This window comes from Myotis yumanensis, unplaced genomic scaffold (genome assembly GCF_028538775.1).
Source record: "Myotis yumanensis isolate MYYU_CA2020_CCGP unplaced genomic scaffold, mMyoYum1.0.hap1 SCAF_5, whole genome shotgun sequence".
Taxonomy (NCBI): Eukaryota; Metazoa; Chordata; class Mammalia; order Chiroptera; family Vespertilionidae; genus Myotis; species Myotis yumanensis.
Window position 1 is genome coordinate 73382939 of NW_027223756.1, and position 22504 is coordinate 73405442.

The window sequence follows — 22504 nt, forward strand, 5'->3', positions numbered from 1 at the left end:
ATGTAAATCGTAACAAAGTTGTTAAAAATTTTAAAGCCAAAATTCTTATGAAGAGATAAAAATTCAGACATTGCTATACACATTTAATGATTAACTTTGGTGTTAATTACATTAACTTTGTACTGTCCTACAAACTTTGAGAGCTGTTTGTTGTCATTCCTAGGGACTTTCCAGGGAGCTCAAATATTGGAAGTTTTTAAGCAGTGAGTGAGATCATGGACCCACCAGTATCATGAGACAAGGAGTCACAGAGCCTCCTAGTGCCCTGCTGGCTGGGGGGTGGGGGGGGGGTGGGTGTTAAAATGTTTCTTCCTGGTGGATTCCAGGCACCTCTAGAATTAGATAATTTCAGAGCACAGATTTTTCCCAAATGACCACCCAGCCAGAACAAAGGGTAGATTAGAGCAGATGGCATGAGCCCAGGAGGTCTCATATCGACTTTTGAATCCAGTTGGCTTCCGCCAGCAGTGCTGTCTCAGAAACATTATTCCCTGAAGTTCTCACTGTTGGCTGCTGACTGCTAATTGAAGAAATACTTTCAGAAATGAGGGAAGCGAACTCAAGACTGCAGAAGCTAGTGTGGTTTGAGCATGGAAAATTACCTGCTCTTGCTTTGCTCTCAGGAAACTTGGTGCAGTTGGAAAAAGCATGTTCTGGTTCTGGCCATGTCTCTTGCAGGGCATGTGACCTTGGGCCAGGTATTTAACTTCTCTAAGCCTCAGATTTCTGGCTTTTAATAGGAAGATAGGTAATAACGATGCTTTCCTCATATGTATCAGCAGCAAATTCATATAGAGAGACTGCATGTTAGTTCTGCTCTGTATAAAGGAAAGTGAAGTTAGACCGTCTGAGCTTTACCCTGAATCGTGGTACAATCTTGGGTCTCTCTCTTTGCTTTGTTTTTCCTGGGACAACACATTTGTCTGGAGACTGTCCTGATACTGGTAGAAGCTTAGAATCTTTGAATTCTATTTACCATTGTTGTTGTGCATTTTAGTTCTATATGGCTAACCTTATAGTTGTTGCTTTGTACTATATATTCATTTATATTTACCCACATATTTACTCTTTCGGGTTTTATTTCTACCCAGGATCTTATTTCTTCTGCCAGAAGTTCTACTTCTCATTATTCTTCCCATGCATACCTGCAGGCAATAAATTCCCTCAGTGTTTTTTGGCTTCAAAACATTTTCATTTTACCATCATTTTTGAAGGCTATTTTGCTGGGCTAGGTTCTAGACTGTCTCTTATTTTTCTTTCGTCACTTTAAAGATGTCATTCCATTAATTTCTGGCTTCCATCATTTCTGTTGAGAAGTCATATGCCATTTTGATTGCTACTCCCCTGAAGGTAATGTGGCTTTTTCCCCCTCCCGTCTTGGGTTTTCACTAGTTTTACTATCATGTGCCTAGTTGTACTACTTCTGTGTTCCGTTTGCTTGAAGTTCTCTGAGCTTCTTGAACATGGGGGCTGGATGTTCTTAAGTTCTGAAAAATGCTCATTCGATATTTTTTAAACATTCATTTCATCTCATCCCTTTCCCTCTCTTTCTGAAACTGTAATTATACATATGACGGACACTGTGAATGTGGCCCACATGTCTCTAATGCTGTGCACATTTCCTTTCCTTGTCTCTCGGCACTGGCTTGTCTTTCAGTTAACTAATTCTGTGCTCTGCTGCCTCTAATATGCTGTGGATACCAACAATTTCATTAATTTAAGATATTGTATATTTTGAGTTCTATAAGACCCATCAATTCTTTATAAAGTATAATTCTTTAAAGCTTTTTTATTAAATTTATTAGTGTGACATGGGTTCATAAAATTATATAGTTTTAGGTGTATAATGATATAATACCTCTAGATATTCTATTCTGTGTTCACCACCCAAAGTCTAGCCTCCTTCTATCACAATTTATTGCCCCTTTGCCTCTAGCAATCATCATATTGTTGTCTGAGTTGTTGTTGTTTTGATTAATCCCTTCACCAATTTTGAATCTTTTCATTCATTCTGTCCACCTTCCCTCCATTCTATTTAAAATATTTATTATGGTTTATCTGAAGCTCCATGTCTGTTTCTTCCAATGTCTGAATCCCATGTGATTCTGTCTCTATTCATGCCTTCCAGTCTGCTTTGAAATGAGTACAGCTTCACCAGCCATCTTTAGGACAGAGTTTCCATAATTTGTTTTCTATTTTCTTACATTCCACTTTCTGTGCTCTTATATTTAAAACATGTAAGTGGCACATAGTTGGTTTTATTTTCCATCTATATTGACTGTGTTAATGTCTAAACTGTGAGGTATATTTTCTTGATTTTATGGTAAGGTTAGTAATTCGAATTTTTAAATTTTAATTAAATGGAATAAATTCAAATAAATCGACATTGTGCATTTAGAAAAAGGAAAGGGAAAGAGGTTCCATCCACATACTGTTGCTTCCACCTGAGAAGAGTCCCCTGTCCTCTGTTGGCTGATAAATTAAAGGGCTGATCACCTCCATCCAGTCAGGGGTCACCTCGGTCCTGGCTGCCTTTGCAGTCAGACCTCAGACAGACTCAGTCTTTCTCTCTCTGATCCTTATTTCCCAGGCATGGCCTTTGCTGTCCTGATTGAGAGCCTGGCTGGTCTCAAACTCCTCAGCCTTGAAAGTCTACAGGAGACCTGGGGTGTCCCACCTACATCTCCAGCTTCTCACCTCAGGAGCTTCAACCTGGCTCCTGTCTTGGGGAGGACAGGAGTGGTGATCTTGAGGCAGGTTCCTTCCTGTGGTGGGTCTTTCTTCCCTAAGCATTGGAGACAGCACGGCAACTCCTGCCCTTTAAGTTCATGTTAGCCTAGCTTCTTGCCAGTCATTCACTCAGCTTGAAATTATGCACTTGGGGCCTCTTAAGTTCCGGTTTCTCTTCCAGATCCTGCCACACCTGAGAGCTTTACTGGTTTCTCTCTGCTCCTGTGGATGGCCTCTTTCTGAGCCAAGTGTGAGTCTCAGCCTGTATTCAAAATTGGCAAATGTCCCCAGGGGAGAGGAGAGACAAAAACCTGTGGGCAACTTGGCAATATCACCTCATTTTGTAACAGTGTTGGTTCTCTGAAATATCTAGTTTCTTTAGTTCTCACTGCTCTCATAACTTTCCTATGCTGTGATTCCCCCCAAAAAAAATTATTCAGGTTTTTTTGTTGATACAGTGGGAATACTAATTTACTATAATTTACAGCATACTACCTAGAAGTGGAAATTGAGAGATTGGTTTTTAGTCCATTGGAAAGGAAAATACCCTGCCCACACCCACCCCTCCCTGTTTACAGTATCCATTATCAGGATTTTTGCTTCAACACAGCTGTTGGCCATCTTCAATATAATGTTTTTCCTCTGAAATATTAGTCATATCATGTCATTACTATCCTCTTAAAGGGCATCTGGAGGAAAAGGAGAAATCTGAACCTAGAGCCTTAACAGAGGTTAATAAGGAAAGAAACAGGTACTCACTGGGAATGCAAATTTTAAATGATGTAGCAAAGAGTGGGTTGGAGTAGGAATTATCAGGTTGTGGTTTGACACTGGATTCTGCCCCATACTGGGTTACACTGGGCGAGCCATTTCTTTCTCTCAGTCTCAGTTTCCTGGTGTTTAAAATAAGGTTTGTTTGGCAGCAAAAACTATTCCTTACTCACCATTCCAATGCTGTCACATTGGGCATAGCGGAGCCCTGACTTAGCTCTTGTCTGTCTTTTTGAAACAGCCCCCAATGCAATAGAAGTACTAGAAGGGCAGTGTGGTTTTCTGGCTTCTGTGGACAACAGATAAATGACCTCTGAAATAATTTCATCAGAGCTAGAGTGGAATGAGAGGGCTCAGGATTAGGGAGATGCCAAAAGTGCTGACAACATAAAGATCTACCTTACTCTGTCATTCCAGGCAAGAGGGCTGAAACCTGCAAGTCCAGGGTCCTGGAGCTGGACAGAGGGTTCCCCAAGCCCCCATGGTCCTGGGGAACAGGGGCCAGCCTGAGATGCCAGGGAACTGGAGGGGGTGTGAGGATAAGGCACGACTTAGCTGGAGGGCCTGTCAATTCATCACCACCTCAGCCCTATTTGACCTACTTCAGACACTGTCAGCCTGGTGGCATCTGCTGCAAGAGAAAGGAGCCTAGCACATAAACACAAATCGGGAGGAGCAGAGCTATTTGGGGCAGGAGACATTAGGAAATAGAAAGTTCTCCCTAGGGAGTGTAGCCTGCTTCTTTTTCCACTTCTGTATTTGAGCTCTGCCCTGATTCTTTCTTGTTCCCAGCCAGCTAGGGTATTGAGCACAGGATGACAGAGACTCTGCTCCCGTTTCATTAATTCCACGTGGGACAGAGTGGGTAAGGCAGGTCCTGTGCTTGTGCCTTCACAGAGGAATTAATTAGACTCTGATTGATTCAGTTTAGAGTGAAGAACTGAAGTCTTCTAAGAATGTTAAGATCTAATCTCAATATTGACCTTGTTCCTTAATTCCTGGTTGTTGTTTTTTGTTTGTTTGCTTTCTTGTGTGTGTGTGTGTGTGGGGGGGGGGGGGGGGTTGCACTAACTTGGAATTCTAAATCCCCACGCACCCTCTGAGCTAGAATAAAGGAGATAGATGATCCTGAAACTAGGCAGTCCTGTGGTGATAAACAAGGAATCTGATCAAGGCTGAAAAAGGTGGAACCAAATCAGCCAGTTCCCCAACTGGGATTAAAAATGAGATTGAGGTCCTGGCCCATTTTGCTCTGTGGTTAGAGCATCAGCCCATGAACTAAAGGGTCTTGGGTTTGATTCTGGTCAAGGGTACATACCTCAGTCGTAAGATCCATCCTTAGGTGTGGTCAGGAGGCAACCAATCAATGTGTCTCTCTCACATTGATGTTTCTCTCTCTTTCCCCCACCCTAAAATTCTCTCCAAAAATGTATGGGAAAAATATCTTCAGGTGTAGATTAACAAAATAAACAAAACAAAAAAAATGAGATTGAAGACTCAGTCATTCTAAGTACTTCTTGAGAAAATTATCTTTGCAAGCTGGCAAATTCTAAGGACTAAGGGCCAATTTTCCAAGTATTATATCGTGTGGTCCTCCTAACAGCCAAACCGGGGTGGTCTTAAAGTGTCATCTTAAATACATGCAAAATTCTGTGCCACAGGCTGGTGTTGATACTCAGCATGGGGCAGTCCTCCTAACTCTCCCAGGACTGTAATGACTGACATCGGGTAACCTTACTTCCCAGACTCCCTCTGTAGGAGTTGAGTCCCTTCATATTAAGGGATATCTTTGAGGCCTCTGTGTCTTCCTGTGTTAAAGTCAGATTAAGGGGCCCCAAAGGCCTCTCCCACTTCTATCTTTGGGGACTGTAGGCCCACCCACCTCTCTGTATTCTTGGTTTCTATTACTTAGAGCTTTCTTGTTATTCAATACAAAACACTCGCAGAAAGTGATGTCCTTTACAGGAAATGTTCACATATAGCTCCTTGAATTCTCAAGGCCCCTTTTAACTCTTTTTTAGAAACAAGTAAACTCAGGCTGAGAAATTTAAGGGAACTTGCCCTGAGCTGGCTTACTTTAAAGGCCCTGTTACCCACACCACAGCCTTTCACTGCCTGTCTCCCTCTCTCCACTCCATCCTGGACCAAACCCAGGGCTCAAGCTTTGCTCTCTACTTGTTTCCCAGGAAACCAGCTCCATCAGGGAGCTCACCAAATGACAGGGTTTCAATCACTACCTGTTGAGAGATAATCTCCAGTCCCAGTTCTTAGCCAAGATGTTCTCTCTTGCCGGCATGCAAAGCTACCGATGATACTGTGGGCCCTGCTCACTTTTGCCTTCCTGGGCCCATGCGAATCCAGCATGACCTCATCTTAACGTGGTGAAATCTGCAAGGACTCTATTTCCAAATATGATCACATTTTATTGGGGGTTGTGGGGGGGGGACACAATTTTGCACTCTACAATAATCAAACTTAAAACTGGCAACTAAGAGAAAATCTTAAAAGCAAACAAATGAGTGGAAAAGAATTATGTTCACAGGATGATAGATTTTTTCATTGGAAACAACACAAACAAAAAACAGACAATAAAGCAACATCTTTATATACTTCTGGAGAAAAAATGTCACTGTAGCATTTTACATACAGCAAAAATATGTTTCATGAACCCAGGAATGAAGATGTTCTCAGACATACAAAAGCTGCACGAATTCATCACTAGCAGTAATGCACTACAAGAAATGCTAATGGAAGTCATTCAAGCAGAAGTAAGATAATACAGATGGAAATGTGAATCAACCAAAGGAATGAAGGACACTAGAAATGGTAACTATGTGGGTAAATAGAAAATATTTTTTCTTATTATTTAAATAGAAAATAATTGACTGTTTAAAACAAAAATTATAACAATGTATTAGGGAGTTTATAATATGCATATAATAAAATCTATATATATACAAAAAGCCAGCAACCAGAATGCTGTAATGACCAGAATGACCGGTCGCTATGATGCCTACTGCGGCCAGCGAACTGGCTGGATCTGGGAGTGGGGCCAGTCAGCCAACCCCTGTGGCCCCTCCCCCTGGCCAGCCCCACCCCTGATAGCCCCCCCCCCACCCCAACAGGGGGTTGGGCCGGCTGGCCAACCTCCTGCAGCCCCTCCCCCCAGCTGCCCCTGCCCCGGATGGGCCCCCCACCACTCCAATTGGCCCACAGCCTCTCCCCCCAGCCAGCCCTGCCCCCAATCTGTCCCTCCACCCCAATCAGGGGCAAGGACTGCTGGCCAACCTCCTGCTGCCTCCTCCCGACAGGTGCAGCCCTCATCTGCCCCAATTGGGGCTGGGCTGGCCAGACAGCACCCATGCACGAATTCGTGCACTGGGCCTCTAGTGTATAATAATAGCACAATGACCAAAATAGAAGTATGGAACTATATTGTTTGAAGGTACTTTTACTATACATTTAAGTGATGTAATAATAATGAAGTAGATGGTGATAAACATGTTTACTATAAACCCTAAATCAATACTAAGATAATACAACAATGATATGTAGCTAATAGCCATAGATCTTAGGAGATAAAGTGAAACAAAAATATTCAATATCCTAAAAGAAAGAAGTGAGAAAAAATGAAAACAGCAACAAAGAACAGGTAAGACAAGTAGAAAACAAATGAAAATATAGAATATTTAAACCTAACCATATAAATCATCACATCAAATTTAATGGTCTAAACACCCCAATTAAAGTCAGATTAGTTTAAAAAGCACAACTCAACTATATGCTGCATACCCACTCACTTTAAGTATAAAGATACAAATTGATTGAAAGTGAAATGATGTAAAGTTAAATATACAGTGAACATGAATCTGAAGAAAGTTGGAGTAACTATATTCATCTAAGACAGAGTGGATTTCAGAAAAAAAGAGTATTTCCAGGGATAAAAGATTATTTTTAATAAAAAAAAGTCAACTCATCAAAAGAATATAAAAATTTAAAATGTTTATGCCCTTAGCACAGAATTTTCAAATACATGAAGCAAAACTGAAAGGAGAAATAGACAAATGCACAATTACAGCAGGATATTTCAACACTGCTCTCTCAGTAATTGATGAAAAAAATAGACAGAATATCAGTAAAAAATTTAGAGGACTTAAACAGCATAATCAACCAACTTGAATAATTGTCAATTATAGAACACCTCACCCAACAACAGCAAAATATATATTCTTCTCAAGTGCACTCAAGACCTTTACAATGAACCATATTCTGAGCTGTAAAATTAGCCTCAATAATTTCAAAACCATTCAGAGTATATCAAGTATGATTTTGGACAATAATGGAATGAAATTAGAAACTGATAAGAGATCTCTGGAAAACCTCCAAATAGTTGGAAACTAAATAACACACTTTTAAATAACTCATAAGTAAAAGAAAAACATCAAAAAGAATAATTAAAAGAGCTGTTATCTAAGCGAATCATGAGAACACAGTATATAAAACTTGTGAGGTTCCACAAAGGTAGTAGAAGGAAACTTGTAACACTAAATACCTATCTGAGGAAAGAAAAACAGTCTCCAATCAATGATATTAGCTTCCACATAGAGGTCACTAAAATGGAGAGAAAAGCAAAGCTAAAGTAAGAAGAATAAATAAAATTTTAAGGATCAGAGCAGAAATCAATTGGATAGGAAATATTGCAGAGAAAAATCAATGAGTCCAAAAGTTGGTTCAGTCAGGTTAGGAAAATTGATAAACCAGTAGAAAGAATGACTAGAAAAAAAGAGAAGAAACAATTTACTGCTATCAGGAATGAGAGAAGTAACATCATTAGAGATTCTATGGTTATTAAGAAGAGAAGAGACTATTATGTCAATAAATAAGATAGATAAATGTCATGTAAAACAAAAACTAGCAAAGCTCATTCAGGAAGAAATAGATTATCTTAATAGCCCTATGTCTGTTAAACAAATTGAATTTGCAATGAAAAACCCTCTCACAAAGAAAACTAAAATGTAGATGTTTTCACTGGCAAATGTTATGAAACATTGAAAGAAAAACTCATATCAATTCTAACTCACTTTTCTAGAAACCTGAAGAAGAGGGAATGCCTCCCAAATGATTCTGTGAGGCTAGCATTAACTTGATACCATAAATCAGACAAAGACATTACAAGAAAACTCAGACCAATATCCCTCATATACATGAAAGCAAAAGTTCTTAAGGAAATTTTAGCAGATCAAGTTCAACATTATATAAAAGGGATACTATATCATGATCAAATAGATTTATCCCAGGAAAAAAGGTTGATTTAACAAGTTAAAAATCAATGTAATTCACCATATTCATAGACTAATAAAGAACATCCATATGATCATCTTCCAATTTCAAAATATCATTGTCAAAATCCAACATATATTCCTGATTTATATTAAAAAAACAACTTGCCCTAGCCAGTTTGGCTCAGTGGATAGAGCGTCGGCCTGCGGACTGAAGGGTCCCAGGTTCAATTCTGGTCAGGGGCATGTACCTTGGTTGTGGGCACAACCCCAGTGGGGAGTGTGGGGGGGCAGCTGATCGGTGTTTCTTTCTCATCGATGTTTCTAGCTCTCTATCCCTCTCCCTTCCTCTCTGTAAAAAATCAATAATATATATATATATATATATATATATATATTAAAACAACTTTCTGCTAACTAGGAATAGGAGACCTGACAAAGAGTTTGTATGAAATATCTAACTATCATCATATTTAATGGTGAAAAGCTTCCCCAAGTCAAGGATGTCTGCTCTTATGACTTCCATTCCACATCATACAGGAGATCAAGTTCTGCATAAGGAAAAAAGAAACTAGAATTAATGAGTTTTTCAAGGTGACAGCATACAGAATTAATGTGCAAAAATCGCCGAAACCGGTTTGGCTCAGTGGATAGAGCGTCGGCCTGCGGACTGAAAGGTCGCAGGTTCGATTCCGGTCAAGGGCATGTACCTGGGTTGCGGGCACATCCCCAGTAGGAGATGTGCAGGAGGCAGCTGATCGATGTTTCTCTCTCATCAATGTTTCTAACTCTCTATCTCTCTCTCCCTTCCTCTCTGTAAAAAATCAATAAAATATATTTTTAAAAAAATGTGCAAAAATCAACTGTATTTGTATAAACTGTCAGTGAATGATTGGAAAGTGAAATTTAAAAAAACACCAAAGGAATACTATGAATCTGTAAAAAAGAAGGATCTCTTTCCCTTTGAGACAGCATGGCGGGACCTGGAGACTATTATGCTAAGCAAAATAAATCAGTCAGAGAAAGAAAAGTATCACATGATCTCACTCATATATGGAATCTAATGAACCAAATAAACTGATGAACAAAAATAGACTCAGAGACATAGAAGCATGAACAGACTATTGAACCTCAGAGGGAAAGCAGGGGAGGGTGGGTGGGAAGAGATCAACTAACGAACTTGTATGCATATATGAATAACCCCTGGACACACAGTGTATTGTCACACTGTGGACTATGTCAGACAATGGGGTGATGAGGGCCTTGGCGGGGAGGGGGCGGGGCGCGGTGGGGGGGACAGGAGACTGGAAGAGGTTAATGCGGGGAAGGAGGGGTCATATGTAACACTTTCAACAATAAAGGTTAAAAAAGAAAGGGAAAAATAATAAAACCATCTATAAAAGTCATTTTATCTTTAAAACCTGTGGTTCTACATAATATAGTATTTTTAAAATACCTTTACTTCATTGACATGAACATAGAACAACAGCATCTTCCTATAGTAATTTTTGGAAGTAATTATGGAAGAACGTTTACCTTCCCTATTTGTGTCTATGAAGGCCTTGCCAGGAAACAGATGGAACACTCAAACTGGATACTGAAGGAGAGGTTCTTCATACAGAGAACAGGTACAAAGTGAACAGGGTTTAGGTAAACCCCCAAACGATGGTGCTGTAGTCACAATGAGCCTCAGTATGGAGTTTATACCACCCACAGCCAACCCATGGGGTCCTGCAGGGAGAGCACATCCTGTGACCGAACTCCTCTCCCTCCCTCAATCTGCTGCTAGTGCCCCCTTTTTACATAATCGGACCAGATTAGAGCAAGAGAGCAAGGAAGCCTAGAGTTAGAGCCCCTTCCGGAGTTACAGGACACAGAGCAAGATAAAACGAAGAAGTGTTGAGTCTGGACCTGGAGGAACAAAAAAATATCAGCACAGTCCACTGTCTTAGTCAGCTTGAGCTGCTATAACAAAAATACCATAAACTTGGTGTCTTAAGTAGCAAACATTTATTTCTCACAGTTCTGGAGGCTGAGAAGACAAAGATCAAGGTGCCAACAGGTCTGGTGTCTGTTGAGAGCCTGCTTCCTGGAGGGTGGACAGCAGCCTCTGAGCTGTGTCCTCACATGACCAAGTGAGGGAGCTCCCATTATGGGGGCACCACCCTTATGAATTCACACTATTCCAGCCCTGGCCTTTTTGTTTCTGCATCACTACACTTTCCTCCCTGTCTTTGCCATTTGTATGTCCTGGTGGTTCTATTTAGAAGGCATTTCCTTCCAGTAACCATAGTGGGGGTGCTGACGGTGATTAGGAATATCTGTGTTTAGGGCACAGCAGAAATCCCAGAGGGAAAAGGAAGAGACAGACTAAGATCCATGGGGAAGAATGTCTATTTCCTAATCCGTCTCCTGCCCCACATAGCTCTGCGCTCCTCCCACAACCTGTGTTTCCATGTCTCCTTTGCATCATTAAGATCATTCAGTTCTCCACTTAAGCTTCACCACTGCACAGAGGCCTCCACTGACCAGTGTGGGTGAGACAGCCCTCGAGGTGACCACCTCAGACACAACTTACTACCTTCTGCTACCAATCACCTCCATGTCGTTTCTCAGGGCCCATAATTGTCCTATTCATTCATGTGGTTACATGGTTACTGCTCAGGCCCCCACCTCTTCTTGTCTTGAGTATAAAGACTCTGAACTAGCAACTAGCATAGTCCCCAGTGTGATAGCTGTATCATGTATGTGAAAACCAGTTATTCTTACTAAAGTTGCAAGGAGCCAGAGGTGTACATTTTCCGAAAATTTCAATCTTATTTCCCATTTGGGGAAGAATGACTCAGGCCTTTATCTTACAATGCTTAGGAATATCCTACCCAAACAAGCAAAAGACAGATGAGACATCATACAGTTTGTATTATTAGATTGTAGCCTTTATTAGAACAAGCAATTCTCATAGCTGTAAGCAGCGCATTAGAATTCATCAAGCTCACGCCCATGTTCTCTGCCGCAGGAGGGCCGAGGAGAGAGAGCGCGCCTTACACATGTGCAAGGCCAGAGAGCAAAGTATTTCAGGGAATGATTCGTTGAGGCTATAAATGTTTGCGAATTTTAAGGCACTGGAGGGCGCAGGGTGTGTGAGGGGGCCGGGCTCAGATGGAGGGTTTCCAGCATGCCCCATCCGGCCCAACGTCTCCCCCTCCTTCCCTGGCTTCCATGGCAGGCACCACAGCAGGAGAAAAGTGAACACAGAGTATTCATTATCCTCATTCAGACCCCAAATGATCCAAAGAATTTCACAGCTCTACTCCCACCACAGCTGATTAGGAGATAAATTACGTGTTATCAAGTTGGCATGGCGCTTCATGTAAATCACACCTCAATAAACCAGGTGTTTACCAAGCCCTCTTTGCTTCCTGCATTTCTAAAAGCCAGTGATGTGAAGCACGGAACTGCCCAATTTGTCTGAAGCGTTTTGGCTGTGACTTCGAGGGCCAGCCACATGGGGAGATGTTACTTTTTAATGCCCAGCGGACAGGACACCCCGGTGCCCCCCAGGCCGCAGTAGCCGTCAGGGTTCTTGCTCAGGTACTGCTGGTGGTAATCCTCGGCGTAGTAGAACGTCTGTCCCTCCCGGATGTCGGTCGTGATCGGGCCGTAGCCATTCTCTGACAGGACCTGTGTGGAGAAAGGCACCATCAGAACCTGATCCTGGGCAGAGATGGTCCTGAGTCAAAGGGAGGGACACAGCGGGCTGGGAGGAAGGCCGACACCGGTGGCTAGGGATGTGCAGTTGGTCCTTGTGGGCCTGGGCTTTGCCACTTCCCAGCTGAGTTATTCTGGGCAAACTATATCACTCTTGATTTCCCAGGGGAAACAGCAGGGGCGAGTGGCTCCCTGGCTGCCCTGGAAGAATGGGGGTCTCCGAAGGCACTCAGCAGGGGTGCAGGGAGGGGATGAAGGGGCACCTGCACAACAGGGCAGGGAGGGCTGCAGAACCAGCCAGAGCTGCCCTCTGCCTCCAGCTCATGGCCCCTGCCACCTCACAGGATCCCCGACTCGTTCCCTGTGGTTCTAGGGAGCAGGGACCAGGCCAGGATGCCCTGATGTCACTTGGGGTCCAGGCTTTGTGACTCCAGGCCTGGGAGCCTGGAGAGTGGGGTCAGGGGAGGACGTGGCCTGAGGGCATGTGTGGGCTTGTCACTGCCCCTGACCTAGTTGAAGGCCTGGTGGCACCTGCTGCCAGGGAAAGAAACAGACACGTCAACACAAGTTGGGGGAGGAGAGCGGATCTATTTGGGGCGGGAGACGGATTAAGAAACAGACATTGTTCCCCATGGATCTTAGCTGTTTGCTTTCCCGTTTGGATTTCAGCTGTGCCCCAATTCTTCCTGTTCCAGGCTGCCTGCAGCATTTGAGCACAAGGCTACAGAGACTCGGCCCCAGCTTCTCGGATCCCATTCTGGACAGGGGTGCCAGGTGGGGCCTGAGGCTTGTGCTTCCATAAGGGGACTGACCCATCTCCGACTGTCCGTCAGTCCTCACATCTGCAGAGCGCTGGGAATCCCATATTAAAATTCAGCATGACTCCCTGCCACAGTTTTCCCCTGAGAACTTGCACCTTTCTCCGGAACCTCCTCCCAGCCCAGTGAGGACCTGACAAGCAGGCCGGATGGGGGAGAGGCAGCATCCTTGCCACAGTGGGCGGGCTGGACCCCACCGCTCAGGAGCAGCCAGTCTCCTTACAGGGGTTAGAAATGACGACGAGCAGCCATTCTGATTTCAGTTTTGACACTTTTTTGTAAACCAGCAATTATCGAGGGTTCACCATATGCCGCACTCTGCACTGAGGCTTCACATTAGCCTCACAACAGCCATCTGAAGGAAGTTCTATTATCATCGTCTATCTTTAACAGTGTGTGTCAGATATGGGCATTCTCGGCTCACTGGCATTGCATCGGCTGGAAGCTTGGAAACTCCATGTCCCGGTTCTATTGTCACAGCACTCGGGTTTACATGCCACTTATGGGAGAGGCACTGGTGGGACCTGGCAGGCCAGGTCCAGGGAGAAGCCACTGCTCTCAAGGTACACCCAGACAGCACACCTCAGACTGCCAGCTCTTCCTGAGAGCTGTCCACTCCCATGCTGACAAGTAGCATCATCGGCAATGGGTTCTAGCTATTTCTGTAGCTTCCTGATATCCTGACATCCAGGGGTGCCTTTCCCTTCACTCCAACGGCCCTTCTAATGATTCTAGAAGCACCAGATTCCATTTGCAAAATCCATCTGCTCCCAAAACCTCACATGCTCTCTGCCTCCGTGACTGACTGCCAGCTAACTCAGCATTTGCTGCCTGTGTTGTTTTCTGGACGCAGAACGTCAGTGAGAATGAGAAGCTGGGATGGCCTAACTGTCCTGGTTAGAGTTAGAGTTGGGAAGGACCTCATTGTGATGGAAAACGGATCAGCGCCAATGTGTACAGTGGCAACACATTCACTTAATTTATCACTAGTATTTGCACATGAAGAAATGCCACTGAAGGATGGCTTCGGGACAGGAGGTGGCTGTGGCAGGGAGGAGTCTGGTGACAATGATAAGCCCAAGGTCTGTGGGGTGTCCAGGGTGAGAGCTTGTGGGAAGAAAATGATGCAAGGTAGGGACTTGGCATTCCTGGCCCAACTTCAGAGAACCAGGGACTGTTTAGGGCAGATTTAAAATCCTCTCTTATTTCTTGGAGCTGTACCCAAGTTCCAAATAAAAGGTTGGTTCCTGAGGATTTGGGATTTACAAGTGCAGTTCACACCCGCACTAGGTCTGCAACCCAGGGACACCCTCTGAGCTTGCACTCACACTGCTGCAGGCACAGCCATGGAGATGCTCCCCTCCCAGCTCTTCCATTCACACTGCTGCAGGCACAGCCATGGGAGGTGCTCCCCTCCCAGCTCTTCCACTCACACTGCTGCAGGCACAGCCATGGGAGGTGCTCCCCTCCCAGCTCTTCCACTCACGCTGCTGCAGGCACAGCCATGGAGGTGCTCCCCTCCCCTCTGAACTCCTCCACTCACACTGCTGCAGGCACAGCCATGGGGAGTTGTGCCCCTCCAGCTCCTACCCCAGACTCTAGGCAAACACTGACATGAGTCTTCCACACTCTGCATGACATTAGATACTGACCTCAGAATTCCCCCCACTATGGCTACACTGCTGAGATCCTCTAACCTCCACTGTCTCCATCACCCTCAGGGCCATGGCTGGCTCCCAGGTCTGCCCACCTCTCTGCTCACCCGCCTCACCAGGGCTCTGTCCTTCCTGGGGGTCACCTCCTCAGGCACTGCCTGTGGGATGAACTTCCCTGTCACAGACAGCAGTCCTCCCTATACCAACAAGGATTGCCTTCCCAGAAGCTTCTCTATCTGAGACTGGCGCCTGTGGCCTGTGACGCTATTGCCAAAATTGCCAGGCTCCCTCCTCTTCCCCACATCAGCTCTCACTGACCCCCTACCCACCCACCAGCCCAGAGGGGCAGCATTGCTTTGAGGAAAGCAATGGGAAGGGAGGCCCGAAGGCGGGGCCCAGGCAGTACCAGGCCTCTGCCACAAGATGGCAGACAATTCGCTTTTATTTGAGAGGAAAACACCATCAACAGTGATGAAAATCCACAGAAACAGGGCTATGCTGCCCTCCTCCACCTCCCCTTCACCTGGGACATTCTGCACAGGCCTTGTCCGTGTGGCAGACACATGCTGGAGCCCCCAGGCCTGCAGTCCACACTGCAGTCCACCAACTCCAGGCTGAGGCTTCCACTCAGCACAGAGCCGTGGCTCTAAAACTGGGGGCAGGGGGACAAAAATGCACCGAAGAAACCGGATATGAAAGAAGAGGAAGTAGGCAGAGGAAAAATCCCACCTGGTCTCTATGTTCCCTTCTTCCCCACAGCCTGGCATCTGTTTTCTCACTTGACAAGAGGAAGTCACTCCCCTCAGCCACCTCCCAGGGCCTGTTGCTCAGACACACCCAGCGGGATGCAGCGCCAGGGACCCAGGGCCCCTTCCCGGCCCTTTCTGCTTATTTAGGTCTTGTCTGTGATGGCCAGTTTTGCATTGTCCTCCCCTCCCCAGAGCCCGTCCTCCACCTCTCCAGGCTCCAGGCTGGGTCCGTCCCCACACAGAGCCAGCCCCTCAAGTCCCTTCTCCGCTAGGTTCCTCAGCCAGGACAGCTCCAGAGGAAGAGCTGATCTGGGCCTAATGCCCCACCCCCATGCTTCTATCCCCCCCTCTTATTGACTTCTTGGTTGTGGCATACTTTTTCTTGCTGATGTTACAGGCTGAGCCACCTGGTTCAGATATCTCTGGAAGGTCACCTCATGGAATCAGTCATGCTTTTCTCACATACTTTACCTCACTCTTTCTTAGATAGGCTCAGGAAGACTCCTATGGCTTTTTTCTCTTATCATTTTCGCTCTGGAACAGATTTTCTGTCTGTAAAATGGGCACAACACCCAGCTCATTGTGCTATTGTGAGAATCCATGATAAAGCATAAAAAGTGCATAGCACCTGGCATATTGTAACTACACAACAGTACCGGCTCCCTTTCCCATCATGCCCCAGGTTGGAGGAAAGCTGGCCCCTCCATCTCGCCCTCCTCACGTAAGCCTCCATCTACACCAGCCATGGCCCAGTATTCAGAATCTTCAGAAAGGACCACCAAGTCCAAAGCCATCATGACCACTGCCCATCACCGGGTTCTGGAAACATGCAGGCATATCTAATTGGACGTTGTTAAGAGAGATGACTAATTCAAGCACAGCGAAGCCCCACACCAGAAAAACGGCTGTGCTGCCAAAGGGAAAGCCAGCAGGAGCGGGAGAAGGGATCCAAGTGCCAACCTCATCAGATTCATGTGTTTTAAAGCCTCATTATGTCTAGGCCAGGCTAACCCCACCTCCTCCACCACTCAAGGAATTTTTAGCCTTATTTGATGTTGGGTTCTTAGATAATTATTCATAAAGTATAAATGTATATTTCATTTTATTTTAGGCTCACTTTTGAAAAATGTTTTAATGGTGAGAAATGTGTTTCCTGAACTGAAATCCAAATTACGATTCAAACCACAGAAAATTGGTGTTTGACTTTTAAGAACTCCACCTGGAACTATTGCCCAGGGGCCAACCAGGCCTGCCTTAGAGACAAAGGCTGTGGGGCAGGAAGCAGGAGGCAGGGATTATTGCTCACTGCGCCCTCTAGTGACAGCAGGGAGAACGTACCGGGCATAGCCCACTCCTTGGGTCCTACTTTCCCTGTGGAAATCGAGACCCCTTCAGTTCCTCCCAGATCCAACTGCATGGAATTCCATGCTCTGTTTCTATCCTGAGCACACACACACACATGCACACACTGTTGAAGCTTAATAAGCTCAGCCAAGGCCAGTGCCCAAGTCAGCAGTTTTATTCCACTGGCAGCTTCTGGTTGACCAGATTGCCATCAATCAGAACTTCTGGGAAAGGACATAAAGTGACTGGCATGGCTTTTAAAGAAAACCACCAGACAGAAAAACACCATCTATTCTGAACTGAGCTGAGGCTCATGTGTATCCAGTTCAGGACGGCCCAGAGCACCCACAAAACGGCAGGTGTGCAAGAAGCAGGTCTGCCCCAGCCACGATGAATTCTGGAGCTCCAGGAGCTCCAGGCTCGGAACCACAGAATCACCCCTATAAGTCATCAGGAACAGTGGGCACAGCAAGGGCAACAAATCAGGGTGAGCGAAAGAACAGTGCCCAAAGGGGGCCGTGGCCTCTATGGGGCCCAGTCGGAGCGGCACTGACCCTTCACAGCTTTGTGGGACGAAGGGAGGTAGAGTGGAAAAAGAGGTGACACAGTTAGATCTAATTGGATCCATTAACAAAACCTGCTGATGCAAATGGTGGCCTCTAAATGGAATGCTTTTGGCTTCTCGGGGCAGTGGCATGGCCCTGCACTCTGCCCTTCCCAGACTCTGCAGCTTTCGTTGTCCATTCCTCTGTGTCCCCCTCACCCTCGAGGTAAGTCACAAGTGCCTTCTGACTGGCAAGGGTATTTTTCTTGGTTTGCAACATAAAACGATAGCTACAAGCAGAGAAGGGGGAGAGGGGCGGGCAGTGTGGCCAGTAGGATTTGGAGCTTCACCCTATCAGCCGTGGGCAAACTACGGCCGGCGGGCCGGATCCGGCCCGTTTGAAATGAATAAAACTAAAAAAAAAAAAAAAGACCGTACCCTTTTATGTAATGATGTTTACTTTGAATTTATATTAGTTCACACAAACACTCCATCCATGCTTTTGTTCCGGCCCTCCGGTCCAGTTTAAGAACCCACTGTGGCCCTCGAGTCAAAAAGTTTGCCCACCCCTAGCTCCTCAGAGTGTGGACAATGGGCCGTCAGCTTATCAGAAATGCAAAATGGGGCCCCTCTCCAGACCTGTTGAATCAGAATCTATTTTTTTTACAATCATCTCCAGGCAATCCAAGTGCATGTTAGAATTTGAGAAGCTCTGTCCCAGGCAACCAGTGTGGTAGATGGCCTTAGTGGTCACCAGCATCCCCTGCCCTCCCCCCAGAGGTCAGGTTGCATGGCTGGAAGGTGCCACTGCCCATTTGCTCTGGCTTCGCAGTGCTTCCGGCACCCATGAGATACTAATGTCAATCACACACTCAAGGGCTGCTGCTTCCTCTGGATTTGATCTTTTCTTTGAGGACTGTGGTTCTGAAAAAGAATTCCAATGACGTCTCCTATATGAGTTTTCTTTTCATGGCTTTCATTTTTATAGAAAATCTCTCTCTCTCTCTCTCTCTCTCTCTCTCTCTCTCTCTCTCCTGTATATAGTTCTAAGGGTGATAATTGCTTTTTCATATCTATAATCAATTAACTTATTTTTCATATCTGAAGTAAAAAACCATCAGCTGTTTTTGTTATATCCTTCGCATTTAGTATACAAAGGAACCTACTTGTCACTTTCCAGAGGAAGCCAAGGACACTGGCGTTCACCTTGGGGATGAAATGCAGATTACATAAAGAGGAAAGCGCCTTCATTCTGAAAGGTTCAATAGAAAGGGACTTAAAGCAAAATGCCAGCGGCTTCAGTTTAGTGCACTGAATTCTGCGAGGAAAAGGAACTTTTCTGAATGCCACCATTTCTCCTTCATGCCCAAGTCTCAGGGATTCGGAGAAAGAGGATTCATCCAGATTTGAACTGCAGACAGAGTGGCCATCGGTCATGACTTGCCCGGACTAGGGGGCTGCTCAGGATGCGGCACTGTCAGAGCTAAAACTGGGGCAGTCTGGGGTCCACTGGGACGGTCCTCACTGCAACTGAGGAACAGGTAGACATCCATGCCCATCACTGGGCAGTTTTCTACCATCTGGGCCTCAGTTTCCTCAACTGTAAAATGAGAAGTTAAGCGAGGGGCTCGCCCTCCTGTTAAACATGTTCTTTCCTTTGAGCCTTGAGTTCCAGAGCCTTTTCGAAATTGTGCTCCCCCCCGCCCCAGATAACTGTTTTATTGGATTTTATTGATCACACTATAGAGAAACAAATATCACTATTTCTTTCCATTTCTGTCCCTCAGGCTGAATAATCTCAATGAACTCATCTCCTCTTCCTCATCTTTCTTCTGAAAACACAGCCCCATTAGTGATTGGTTTGTGTGTTTTTGTTCTACTTAGTCCAGAATTTCTATTCTGTTCTTTTTTAAAAGTAATGTCTATCTTTTTATTGATATACTTTATTTGGTGAGACACTGTTCTCGCTTTTTCTTTAATTCTTTAGACATGGTTTCCTTTAGTTCTTCCGGCATAATAGCTTATATCAGTTTATAACAGCTGATTTAAAGTCTTTGTCTAGTAAGCTGTACTTCCATGTTTGTCTCATAATATTTTTCTTGAAAACTGGGCATTTAAAATTATATGATGTAAATCTGAAAATCGGTTTGTTATTGCTGCTGCTGCTGTTCACTGGTTAGTGACTTGCAGGCTAATTCTGTAAAGTTTGTTTTCCCTTTCACGTGTGGACACTGACATCTCCACACGGTTAGCAAATAGGCAGGGTTCCTTACATACGGTGAAGCAATGTCTCCCACCTTCTGGCCCTGTGTGAATGTTGGAGCAAACATAGAGCCTCATGGCTACAGAAGCTTTAGCTCTGCCTAATCTTTTTCTCTTTGCCTGCACAGGGCCTCAAAGTCAGCTAGAGGTGAGATATTAGGGCCTTCTCAGGTGAATACACAGCACAGTTTGGATATCCATTCATCAACTGAAGGACATCAGGGTTGTTTCCAGTTTGGGGCTATTATGAATAAAGCTGCTATAAATATTCAGGTATAGGTTTTTGTGTGCACATAAATCTTCCTTCTCTTAGGTAAACATTTAGGAGTTGGACTGCTGGGTCACATGGCAAAAGCATATTCAATATGAGGAGACATTTCCAAATGGTTTCCCAAACTGGTGTACCATTTTACATTCCCACTAGCACTGTTCGCCCTGCATCCTTGTCAGCACTTATTATTTTTAATTTAGCCATTGTAACTGGTGTGTAGTAACTGTCTTTCAACGTGGTTGTAATGTGCATTTTCCTAATGACAGATACTGCTATACATCTTCTAATGTTCTTATTTGACTTCTGTATATCTTCTTTGGTGACATCTCTGCTCAAATCTTTTACCTATTTTTAAATTAATTTGTTGTTATTGTTGAGTTTTGACAATTCTTTATAGTTTTGACAGTAATTTTGAATGCATAACCCCTGCAGAGAGACACTGATATTGAGTATCTTGGCTTTATCTCTATAACATAATGCTTTCTGTTTTATGTTGAATACAATATCTATCTATCTATCTATCTATCTATCTATCTATCTATCTTCACATTCATACACATAAACACATATGGCTCCTTAAGCAATTTTCTTTTTCAATTTAGTTCAAGAAACACTAATGTTTCCCTTTAAGGCATGGTGCAAGGTACCACGGAACCAGAATTGAATAACACATTGCCTGTGCAATTGAGGAACTTTCCCTTTTAAGAAATGTGGTTTTAAACTGGATTAAATTAAGAAATACACACGAATGACTGTATGTGACACATCAGCTTTTTGTACATAAAATTACTTGTTCAAACAAATGGTTGAAACATGTTCATTATGACTTTGTAAGGTCCATTAATTATCACAAGTAAATCCTTTCTTCATTCGTAAAAATATTCCTCAATGCAACCTAAAGCAACATATATTCTGAAAGAAGGCAGTTCTCATTAAAAGATTCTGCTGCAATTTTAAATGGATATGCCTGTGCCTGAGCCCATGCAAAGTGATGAAAGACAAGTCCTGTTCTCTTCAAACACAAAGTACAACCACTCCGAACACACCTGAGCACACACCTTCTCCCTGCCGAGCGGCAGTGTCTACACAACAGCTCAGCAAAGTCTCACAGAACCGCTGTGTGACCATCTATCCTCACGACTGCGGGATGAATCTTCTGAACAGAGAAGCTTAAAAAGCAATGGCAATTTCTTAAAATCCTCTTACACTGAATTTTAAAAAGGAGACTGAGCAACTTTATTATTTTTTTTATCCACTGATTAAGACAATAAAAGTTGTGCTCATTTCAATATTAAGAAATTAAAAGCTCCCTTGAGACGTTCTCTGCCCTGGAGTAGGTCACATCTGTCACCTGCAAACAGGCCGGCCAGCTTGCAAGCAGAAATTCTCCCTAGGGCTGAAATATGGATAACCTCACACTGTCTTGTCTAGGGCTGAGAATTAAATGACTGGGATTTTTTTTTTTTTTTATCAGAGGAAACTAAAAATAGGACTATAAAATAAAATATAAGCTCTATGAGAAAATTCCTTTAAGATATGTTTTGCTTGGATATAAAATGACGTGAAAGAAAGAAAGAAAGGAGCTTTTGTCCCTTTACGCTGGGCTCTGTAATGGCACAGTGTGCGTCAGTGGGGGACGCCCGCAAGGCTGTTTCCCTGAGGCACTGTCAGCATGCTGTCCAGAAGCTGCAGGTGACGGCACGCTGCTTCCTGGTTTCGGGCAGCACTATCTCAACTTCTAAGAGGCAACATTGGAGGACTTTGGCTCTTCTAATTGCTAATAAGTTAACAAAGGGGAGAGTAAAACCCGAGTGGAGATAAGGTGGAGGGGTCTGGATTAACGAAGACTCCATTCAGGCTGTTTAAGCTTCTTAGCAATGAAATACAGTCAGGATTTTTTTCTAGAGAGTAAAGGGAGGGAGGGAGGCAGGGATGGAGGGAGGGTAGGAGGGGAAAATGGGAAAACGAAAAAGAAAGAATCAAAAATGGGCTATGGGTGCTCTTTGCCAAGGCATAATTTTAATTTTCTTCAAGGCTCAGAACCAGTGGGAGGACTGGAACTCCCTCGAGAGAGGCTGGCAAGAACATCAGATAATTATACGACTTAAACTTGGTAAAGCAATGTAATTGGTGTTGTTACCAGTTGAGGTGATGTAAGTCCATGTTAACTGGAGTTAAGACAAAGGCACTTTATATTTAAAGGAGCATTTTGTATCTCTAAGTATCAAAACTTCCTCAGAAGTTCTCCAGGGGCCCTCAAGTAAATCATGTCTGTACAGATGGACGTGACAAGAGGAGTCTAAGTTCTACCCCTGGTTCTACCAAACCATGTGACCTTGAGGCTGGGCCTTCTCATCTGCAAACTGGGGATAG

The 22504-nt window shown here is 44.3% G+C and overlaps 1 protein-coding gene across 4 annotated transcripts in view; it reads right to left on the reverse strand.

Annotated features, from left to right (window-relative positions):
- Positions 1 to 11694: 11694 nt before the first annotated feature.
- MSRA (methionine sulfoxide reductase A) overlaps positions 11695 to 22504 on the reverse strand; it is a 392162-nt gene continuing 381352 nt past the window's right edge. For all 4 annotated transcript variants that reach the window (XM_070415503.1, XM_070415505.1, XM_070415502.1 and 1 more), the window contains one exon: positions 11695 to 12461. In XM_070415503.1, the coding sequence (XP_070271604.1) occupies positions 12297 to 12461 (165 nt within the window). In that variant the 3' untranslated portion in view covers positions 11695 to 12296. The remainder of the gene's footprint in view (positions 12462 to 22504) is intronic.